At 36.8% G+C, this 9,813-nt stretch overlaps 2 protein-coding genes across 2 annotated transcripts; one reads left to right on the top strand and one right to left on the bottom strand.

Moving 5' to 3' along the window:
* Positions 1 to 2,117: 2,117 nt before the first annotated feature.
* On the bottom strand, positions 2,118 to 4,742 carry tmed3 (transmembrane p24 trafficking protein 3). Its single transcript, XM_041787805.1, has 3 exons — positions 4,519 to 4,742; positions 3,846 to 4,091; positions 2,118 to 3,146 (listed from the first exon to the last, which is right to left on the bottom strand). The coding sequence occupies exons 1-3, from the start codon at positions 4,660 to 4,662 to the stop codon at positions 2,913 to 2,915; spliced, it is 624 nt and encodes a 207-aa protein (XP_041643739.1). The 5' UTR covers positions 4,663 to 4,742; the 3' UTR covers positions 2,118 to 2,912.
* A 1,469-nt stretch (positions 4,743 to 6,211) lies between these two features.
* On the top strand, positions 6,212 to 9,470 carry si:ch211-107o10.3 (uncharacterized protein LOC407663 homolog). Its single transcript, XM_041787791.1, has 7 exons — positions 6,212 to 6,447; positions 6,913 to 7,053; positions 7,147 to 7,338; positions 7,588 to 7,749; positions 8,432 to 8,548; positions 8,666 to 8,870; positions 9,046 to 9,470. Exons 1-7 carry the CDS (start codon positions 6,372 to 6,374, stop codon positions 9,140 to 9,142), a joined length of 990 nt encoding a protein of 329 aa, XP_041643725.1. The 5' UTR covers positions 6,212 to 6,371; the 3' UTR covers positions 9,143 to 9,470.
* The last annotated feature ends 343 nt before the right edge of the window (positions 9,471 to 9,813 follow it).

Here is a 9,813-nt window from a genome sequence, read left to right as displayed (position 1 = left end):
AAAAAACATCCACTCATTTTAGAACTAAGTGCACTCATTTTACCCTTACCTCCTGATCCTACTGCTGCCCTTTATTGATTTTGCTCCATGCCAAGACCTTTCCCCTGATTTTGAAAATGTATTATGATGGTCCATGTTTGGCTTTGTTTTTATAATAGCTTTGGAGAGCTGCTTCTATCTCTAATTACCCAGAATACCCAAATGAGCAGGAGCCCAGGTTAATGTGCCCTCAGGACCTTGTTTAATTGCTCTTGAAGGCATTTCCTTTATTTTCATATTTTTATGAGGAACCCCTGAAGTAACAGTGGTTAACATTAGTTGTGCAATTTCAGCTCCCCTCCCCACCTCAGTTAGACATTACATAACCCTGTCACATTTCTACACTTCAGTCACATTATGGTACTTCTCACTGTCCTCAACTGCTTTGCTGCCAACCGCTGGCAATGAAATCTTCTTTTCGGTGGCTTTAATGTAATATTTTAGTTTGGCTTCTCTCTGTTTTTCATTTCATAATTGAAACACTTTCATCATTTATATTCAGATTTAGATTCAGAAAACTTTTTGATCGCAAAAAGGCAATTCATTTGCAGCTCATCCACATCCATAATAATCAATATTCAACTGAAACATGTCAACACTTACAGATCAATAAGCAGAGGTCAGTGAAGAGATATACAAATAAATATTTATAGACTGCAAAAATCAGTAGACATCTTTTCTTTTTGGAGGGACAAAAATAAGATATAATATGAATTATTTAATTTTCAGACATTTATGTTGATATAATAATCAGTCTTAGACATATTTCTTATTTTTCCTGACAATCCACCTAATCAGCTGTCTTAAATAACTATTCTCCATATCTTGTGTGTTCAGTGATGGAGAAATATTTACTATGTATGATCATATGGTCATTCCCCCATTCTATCCACTTTAACACAATGAGGTGAATATTTTAGAAATGTAAAGACATTTTTATTCAGAGACTGAATTCTTGTTAGGCTGTGTTTGTAAACGTTCTTCTTATCATGAGAAGTTGAATAGAGCCCTCTGAATAATTGCTGATTAAAATAACTCTGAGTCTGTTGAAATACCTGGCCTAAACATAGAATATAGTATGTTTACATATTGTACTTGATTAGTACACAGTACATCTGTGTTTTAAATGCAGCTTATTTATGATGGAAATTCAGAGCATTTTTTGTCCTCATAAAATATCTAAAATGGGTTTATTAAAGAGTTGTAAAAATGGTTGTTACATCACAAGTCTCCACCCAGTCTGATTCATCATCCCTGACCTTCTTTTCTCACCTGTTTAAGCCACACCCCATACATTATAAAAGCCTGCCTTTAGGCCTCCCCCTTCCTACAAGAACCAGATGTGAGTAAAAATGACCAGATACCTTGATTTTATCTTTTTTCTGAATAATCTATTGTTGTTATAATAGTTATTTATTGAATTAAGTACATTTGACAACAGGTGATGCTACTTTGTTTAGTAAATACTGTTGAGATTAGATTTAAAGAAAAGTTGTCTGTGATTATTGTGTATATACACTGTACTAATCTTCTACTTTAGAAGGTAAGTGTACAATTTCACACCTTTGATTTATATAAATACCAATAATTATTAAATGACAATATTATTATTAAAATATTAAATCTGACATTGTTTTTTGCTCCTTTTTGGTTGATCCCTGTTTCCAGGGTGGTGCCCCATTATTTCATATTGTATTTATTTAGATAAATAATTTAAATCCTAATGATCAATATTCCAACAATAACCAAAATCTAGTATTCAAATTACAACACTATGTATTATTTCTGATACAGCAAATGGTTCAATATTACTTTGCTAAATTCCCTTAGTATTTATCTTTTTATTGACGTGCCTGAAGAGGATGCATTGCTGAAACTGTTAGAACAATATTCCATCCTGTGTTTTAATGCATACTCAACATATGATCTATGAATTGGCAGTGATGTTGAAAGTTCTTACTACAAAACTGAAAACCACTTTTTCCTAGAAAATACAAATACATTATAAGTGAATCTGGATCTGAAGTGTGATACATCCAGTATGATTCCTGAAGGAAATAAAACTCAAAATCACTTCATTATCTTGAAAAGTTTATAAATTCCATCTGCACATTCACAATAAGGCACTTAAAACCAAAATGTGCTTCCATTGAATGCCAGGGTATGCAGGTAATAAAGAGACTGATAAACAAAATTTAGGGAAACCACAACTTTCTTGAGGAAAAAAAATCTGATTTACAAGTCACATAGAAATGTCCTTTAAATTTATCTCAGTCAGAAAAACATGGACTCATCACACTTAACCAAAACATGATGAAAATGTAAAAATCCAATAATTCAGTAACAGCAGTATGGCACTTACCAGTTCAAAACAGTTAACTCTTCACTTGAAGGGAAATTAAAGAGATGTTGTGAGGCATTTTATATGACACAAAAGGTGGTACAGCGCTCTTTCAACAACATGTGCACATAAATTAAGTTAAAAAAAAAAACAAAACAAAACCAACATTGACAAATGTAACTGACATTCAGAAACTAAACTTCAATGGCTTTTCATGTAATTGCTGGCACCAGTGACATGTTTTATATGGACTGTGGGTCGTAAACAGCTGCTTTATATTGTATTCAATAAAAATATAATAAATATTAAGTGCAAGGACAGGTGTCACTCTCCATTTTAAGGATCTTCTTTTCAGTACAGCTCATTGAGAACTAAACATACAGACGTGACAGATGTAGCAGGCTTTTCCCTTAAGTTTGACTCTGGGTAAACTAAAGATTAAAAAAAACTTCCTGACCTTTCCCTCTACTAAGAGGTTTATTTAAACTACTACTAGATGCACATTTGTGTTCACATTGACTGACCATTGACTCTAAGTAGTGGCTGCCACTGAACCCTTTTTTTCTGTGAAGAAGCTCCTGAGCATCATAACTTGTCCAACGCCGATGACAAACAGCAGAATAGTTTCTCCGACAGACCAGTAGGTCACCCGCTCGTGGAGGTGCTCCGCTTTCGTACGGTCATGGGCCTCTCTGAGTCTGTACCACGTCTGTGACTCAGCCACTACCTTCAGGGCCTCATGGATGGAGACACAAGACGTCTCCAACTGAAAGGAGAGAGAGAGAGACAAAAGAAAAAAATAATCTCACATACAGCATGGGGGTTGGGGAAATGGATTATGTTCTGATTCTGAAAACTCACTTCTTGGTCTGTATTTTTCAAACAAGTCTAAATAATAAGGGCCAGAATTCTAAGCAACACCTTCTATCTCAAGGAAATCAATAGAATGATTAATTGGATAATCTTACATTTTATTAACCACTCCTATAAACCTGAGGCTGTAGGATTTATAGAAATAGTTTGTTTCTAAATCATGTTTTGTGTAAAACTAAAACAGACTGAGCAGGTGAGTGGTTATTCCTGGTGGAGTAATGAAGATATTTAAAGACTTACAAAAACAGATCAAGCCCACACCTCTTGTTTCACCTGGTGGACTCAGTATGAAATACCTCCACACTGCTTTTCCTATCTGTTGATGACCAGTCAGTTTGCCTATTGGCAAGATTTTGAAAATCAAAATAGGCAACAAACAAAGCGTTTATCAAAGCAGAATAATGGAAAAGCCCTTGCAGAAATGTACACTTTTTCCTCTGAATATGATATCGTATGGCCCTCTATAAACAGGGCACTTAAATTCATTCATAACCTCACACACATATTGAGCAACCTAGTAAAAGCAACAACCAGCTGTTTCAACCCCAGAAGGGAGATCTGTAGCATCTCCCTGTCACCGACTAATTTTTACCTGAGTCAGTGCTGTATCTCTAGTCATGCTCTGCAGGAGGGGTTCCTCATCTCCATGGCGGAAGTCCAGATACACTATTTTATGTGTAAAAGTGGAGAACTCATTGCTGAAGCAGACCTTGTAGACTCCCTTCATGGTCGTGGTGTGAGAGAAGCTGTCATACTGCTTCCTGTTCTCATTATACAGGACGTTGTTTAGAGGATCCGTCACAAAGCAGTCCACGTCATAATTTCCTCCTGATATGACCTTAAAGTAAAAGGAAAATGAGAACACGTACACAAACACCTCTAGGGGTGAGGAGATGATCAGTATTCATGCAGCTGTCATACTGTGACATAGGTTGTTGTGCTGTAACATATGGAGTGAATTTACTTAAGCGTGCTGTCCAGAAGATAATTGAGTGAATAAGAAACTAAGCTGCAGTTTTGGATAGCCTTATAATAAATGCAGTATTAAGTCACAGAAGTATTTATTCTTCATGCTGCCATTACAACCTCCATATTGGTATGCCTCACCTAAAAATGTTTGTAGTTTTAAATCGTAGTAAAATTGAACGTTTTCTCATCTTCCAATAAACAAACACATGCCTATCAAATAAATAAGTGACTCGCCAGAAGATAACTCTATACGCCTTTAGCAGAAACAGAGGGAAGAAGCTTCCAGAGTTACTCACCTGGAAATCTATGTCAAACTTCACGTCTTTCTCCAGCTCCTCGTAGAAACATTGCTTATCGTTGTCGGGGAGCTCAAACGTCAGCTCTGTCCCAAACACCACAAACACATGGAGCAAAAAACAGCTCAGTCCGAGGCACAGCATCACGAGAGTTTAGAACTACCTGCAGAGAGCTTTAGCAGCACAGATACAGCACAGCAGCAACACTATTGATGACAGGTTAGTAGCTCTGACGTGGCATGAGCACGACAAACTTCCGGAATAGTTTTTTTTAATCGTAATTTAAAAAAGGAAGCAGATATCAAATGTGAATCGATTTTGATAGTGGTAATGATAAAACGGCTAAAGGGAAAGAAAATCTAAACTTTTAAGATAAAAGTCACGTGAAAATAGTAAAGTTAGGACTGGACCGATTTCCGGTTTCAAAATAAACTCCCATATTTTAAACTGAGTCAGATAGAGAAAAAAGAGAAAAGTATGATCTGAAAATTGAAATACAGTAACGTTAATTTAAAAAAAAAAAAAAAAAAAAAAAAAAGCACATCTATATTAAAGATTAAAAAGACCTCTCTGTTACTGCCGTTAAACTTTCAAAACAGTTTTTAAATTTAAATCATAAGAGCTTGAAAACATAATTTTCTGAAAAAATTCTGAAAATGTTATGTCTTTTTCCTCTTGATTTGAGTGATTTCAAAAAGTATGCAAATAGAATATGAAAATGTTTTTAGAAATGGATGATTGGATATTTATTTGATTTTTGAGTAAAAAAATGCACACATTCTGAAAATGAACATGACACGACCATTTTTTGGAAATCAACATTTAAACCTAATTTTCTTTTTCAATTCAATCATGTTTAATGAAAAGTATTTCTGTGGGTGTATTCCAATTTTCAGATGAGAGTTTTCATTTGAGTTATGGTCGCTATATGTTTCCATTCAAACATGCATACATAGAAATAGATAATACAGCCTGTATAGTGTGTTTAAAATGTAGAATGTTGCTTGCTTTAATTTTGTTGCTGTGATTATTGGGGATACTGAGCATCCACATTACTGATATTTATTATTTTTATTATTATAGTAATAATAATTTGTTGTACTATTATTGTTTCGAATAATAACAATAATAAAAAATAATGACAACAACAGCAATAAAAATAAAAATAAAAAATAATGATGATAATTATAATGATAATAATATTCACTGATACCATTGTGTAGTCAGTTATGATTGTCCTGCAGCAGGTAAAAGTCCTCAACGGTTTTTTTGTTTTCACGAAGTGGAAAGAGTAAAAAGAAACAATATTCATTTTAGTAAGAAAGTTTTATTTAAAGAAATACTCCTTGCAGAAGGCCTCTGTTATTTATTTAATCACGTATTTATTTATTCATTTGTTTATTTATTATTCATTAGTATTAATTTTGGTGTTGCTGTTACTGTTGTTTTTACCTTACAATAATCTTAGTTATTATTATTTTCCCTATGTATTTATTTGCGGGTGTCATCTTGTGTACCTACGTGTTGTGTTGGGTGGGCCAAAAATATCGTGGATGCAAATTTTTTTACCAAGAAATTATTATTGTTTCTTACAACACGAGTATCAAATAATAAACCGTCTTATTCTGAAAGGGTTCATGCAGACCACGCCCCCTCCTCTGTGTCAGACTATAGTCTTTACAAAATACGGAAAGGTGAAACATTGCGTTGCAGTGTCATTGCTCCGCACAGTTTCGTGCGAGTTGTGAACACATACGTTTTCTATGAAAATCGTCAAATTTGAAACGAAAAACCGGTGAAAATCGTCTTCTGTGAGCTTGAAGAGCTTAGTTTAACATTTTACAGCCTAAAATATGCAAAACTACACAGAGACGCTCAGAGACTTTGCAGAGAGGCATGCGGCAGGTCTCACTGTTGCTTTCTTTGCGGGTAAGGAAAATACTTACGTTTAAGCTTGTTCACAGATTTTTGTCGATGTTTTAGGCCTCTCCTGTCAGTGAACCCCATGGCTGCTTTAATTACTCTCCTGAAAAATACGTTTGACATCTGTGCTCAACTGGAGTATTACTCCATTCAGACACCTGCGTTTGTTTTGTGACTGCTGCTTGGTTTGTAATTGTTAACTGACTGTCTGAAAGATGTTTTATCTCAGTAAAAGTCATTGAAGTTATATGACATTTAAAACTGTTAGTGGAATAGTTAGTTGAAAGAGCATAGTGAAGCACTCAATCATGTAGGCCTAATCTCTTTGGACTGTAAGCCAATTCTGAAATCTCCTTAACAGAATTGTTTAATTTAATTTCTTATGCTCTTGAAAGTTAATTCTTTTCAGCCACTACAGTCACCAAGGAATCAAGTAAAAGTGTCATGAAAAGAGCATTTTCTCCCTCTCAGGGGCTGGTGTACTGGCCTTGCGTCGGTGGTTGGCTGGGGGAGTGTGTCGGAGCAAGGTCAGGCTTGATGGGAAAACAGTCCTGATTACAGGAGCCAACACTGGCATTGGCAAGGAGACAGCCTTGGATATGGCCCAGCGGGGTGAGACCCTCACAGATGTTTATACTCAGTGTTTAACAATTTTGTAAATCCTGTTGCATCTTAATATCTGAAAATGATCTTTCTTTTGTCAAGGAGCCAGAGTGATCCTAGCCTGCAGAGATATGACCAGAGCTCGCATTGCAGCCGATGAGATTCGGCAGCGGAGCGGAAACGGCAATGTGGTGGTGAAGAAACTAGACCTGGCCTCCCTGCAGTCTGTCAGAGACCTGGCTAAAGATGTTCAGGAGAATGAAGAGCGGTTGGATATCCTTGTCAACAATGCAGGTACGTCTCACACAGAAAACATCAATGAAAAAATGCTGGGACGTTAAAACACTGTAATGCACATACACAACAGAACCTTTAGAAGGGAATTGATGACTAAAACATTTCATATATTTGACAACACATGAACAATTTTTTGAATGATGAATGAAAGTACAGTTTGTTTGTTTCAGCTGTTTGTTTTCGTTAGACTTATCCTTGTCAAGTCAGCCAATGATGGCCAAAGTTAGTGTATTTGTCAACGGTTAGGTGTCATGATGTGTCCCAAATGGAAGACTGAGGACGGCTTTGAAATGCAGTTTGGTGTGAACCACCTGGGACATTTTCTTCTCACCAACTGCCTCCTGGACCTGCTGAAGAGGTCAGCTCCTAGTCGCATTGTCATCGTCTCCAGCCTGGCACATGAGAAGGGTAATTTGAATCTTTGTCGTCTTCAGCTTAAACAGCCACTCCTCTTATTGTCTCTCAGTAGTGCATTTACTCATCAGCACAATAACAAAGCTTGATTCTGCAACAGCATAATATTCATGTCATTTCATAGTTACGTGCTACAGAAGTGCCAAAGAGCACTGTATGTGAACACATAGCAGAAGTCCCTCATGCACACGCATTAAGAGATGCCTCACTGACCTGCAGATCCTGACCTCCCCAGTAACGCCTCTGTTACTGTATCTGATGTTGGCACAAAGGGCGATCAATTCATATTGAGAATTATATTGACATTAAAAAATCACAGGGGTGTAAATACTGGGCCTTGAACTGGCAGCCTGAACTGACCGAATGTCTCTGAAGTCTCCTTTCAGTCCCTAACCAGATTAAATGATACCTCTAAGGTTTGTCTTCACATATTTTATTGCTGCAATTCATGAAGTTAAAACTTGATCAAGTGTTTCTTGATTTCTCCTCAAATACTTCTCTGTATTATCTCTGAGGCTGGATAGCTCAGTGGGTTACCTCGCTGACTTTGGTCTGGGATCCCAGTCAGTGCATAATCGACAGGTCCTTAACTCCTGGAACACCTGTCTACCTGCCTGATGTGCATTACTTTGGATGAAAGCATCTGCTAAATGACATTGTAACATTTTTCTCACAGGCCGTATACACTTTGAAGACATCAACCTTGATAAAGACTACAGGCGTGAGGTGAGCTATCGCCAGAGCAAGCTGGCTAATGTGCTCTTCTGCAAAGAGCTGGCTGCAAGACTGAAAGGTATCGTTCAAAGCACACTACATCCATACAGTGCATGCCACTATCTATCATCTGTCTGAAGCCCTATGAGTTCTCATGCATTGTGAATAACTTTTGATTTGATGGACCCTCATTTAGGCACTGGTGTTACGGTGTACAGTCTGCACCCTGGAGTCATTCGCACAGAGTTAGGCCGCCATCTATTCCCAACTTTGGCCCTGTGGAAAAGGATCATAGCCATGCCATTTTTAATGCTGATCAAAAGTCCCTGGGAAGGAGCTCAGACCACCATCTACTGCGCTGTGGATGAGAGTGTGGCGAATGACAGCGGCCTCTATTACAGGTAAGAACATCTGCAGTGACAGAAGACAGACAGTATTTGCTGTGTTACACTTGTTTTTTTCTAGTTTAGGTCACAAAGAGCTGTTTAATATTCAGATCAGATTAGATTTGTGTCACATTAACATCAATTTAGATTGTGACAAACTGTCTCAGACTTTTCTAATATTTATTTCCAGTGACTGTGCCCCTAAAACAGCAGCTCCACAGGCCCTTGATGATGTTGCAGCCAGGAAACTGTGGGATCTCAGTGCTTCCATGGTGGGTCTGGCTTAAACACAGCAGCCTGATCTGCTGCAGCTGGAGTTGGTGTCTTTGTGAACCCTTTTGAAAAAGGCATAACCAAAAAGTACTGCAATAATAAGGATTGGGAATTATATATGTTTGCAGATATCTTAGAGTTAAAACATATGCATCATGTTGCACTGACAGTTTGCTTCATCTTTATACTGCACTTTCTGCATTATTGTTTGAACAACCTGAAGTGTTTTTATCATGCAGCTAAGTCTTTTGCAGGAAGAGGCAACACTAGCTTTATATGTTACCATTAGCAACTCCCTTAATGCACTTTTATTTTTTATTTAAAACACTTATTCAGGCTGAACAGGCTCTTGTTTTTTTAATATATCTCTTATTCTGCAGATTTTAAGAGACGTTTGAAACCTTGAGCTTCTGCCGTTAATAATGACATGTAGGAACAAATTTCTTTATTAAGTTCAGTTACAGAAAAGTTTATGTTATTGACCTTCATGCAGAGACACACTCTAGAAATCGATTGGTCATAGTACAGAAACAGAACTGGATTACTTTTACACAGCATTGATGGGTTTCGTTCAACAATCATTCTTTAGTAGAAAAAACACTTCAACATTTTAAGAGGACTGACAATGACTAGTTTTCTGTACCTGAGACTCATATGTAGACAAGAAGAAAATATAAGAACAGTC

This window comes from Cheilinus undulatus, linkage group 1, assembly GCF_018320785.1.
Source record: "Cheilinus undulatus linkage group 1, ASM1832078v1, whole genome shotgun sequence".
Taxonomy (NCBI): Eukaryota; Metazoa; Chordata; class Actinopteri; order Labriformes; family Labridae; genus Cheilinus; species Cheilinus undulatus.
The sequence above is the reverse complement of the archived record's forward strand: the minus strand, read 5'-3'. Positions and strand labels throughout refer to the sequence as shown.

Bases quoted from the DNA above. Each gene is read 5' to 3' on its own strand.
- tmed3 (XM_041787805.1), bottom strand. From the start codon at position 4,662: ATGCTGTGCCTCGGACTGAGCTGTTTTTTGCTCCATGTGTTTGTGGTG. The intron at 4,092-4,518 runs GTGAGTAACTCT...TTTTACTTTAAG, and splicing joins AGTTTGACATAGATTTCCAG to GTCATATCAGGAGGAAATTA. The intron at 3,147-3,845 runs GTAAAAATTAGT...CTCTCCTTTCAG, and splicing joins GAGATACAGCACTGACTCAG to TTGGAGACGTCTTGTGTCTC.
- si:ch211-107o10.3 (XM_041787791.1), top strand. From the start codon at position 6,372: ATGCAAAACTACACAGAGACGCTCAGAGACTTTGCAGAGAGGCATGCG. The intron at 7,339-7,587 runs GTACGTCTCACA...GTCAACGGTTAG, and splicing joins TATCCTTGTCAACAATGCAG to GTGTCATGATGTGTCCCAAA. The intron at 8,549-8,665 runs GTATCGTTCAAA...ACCCTCATTTAG, and splicing joins GCTGGCTGCAAGACTGAAAG to GCACTGGTGTTACGGTGTAC.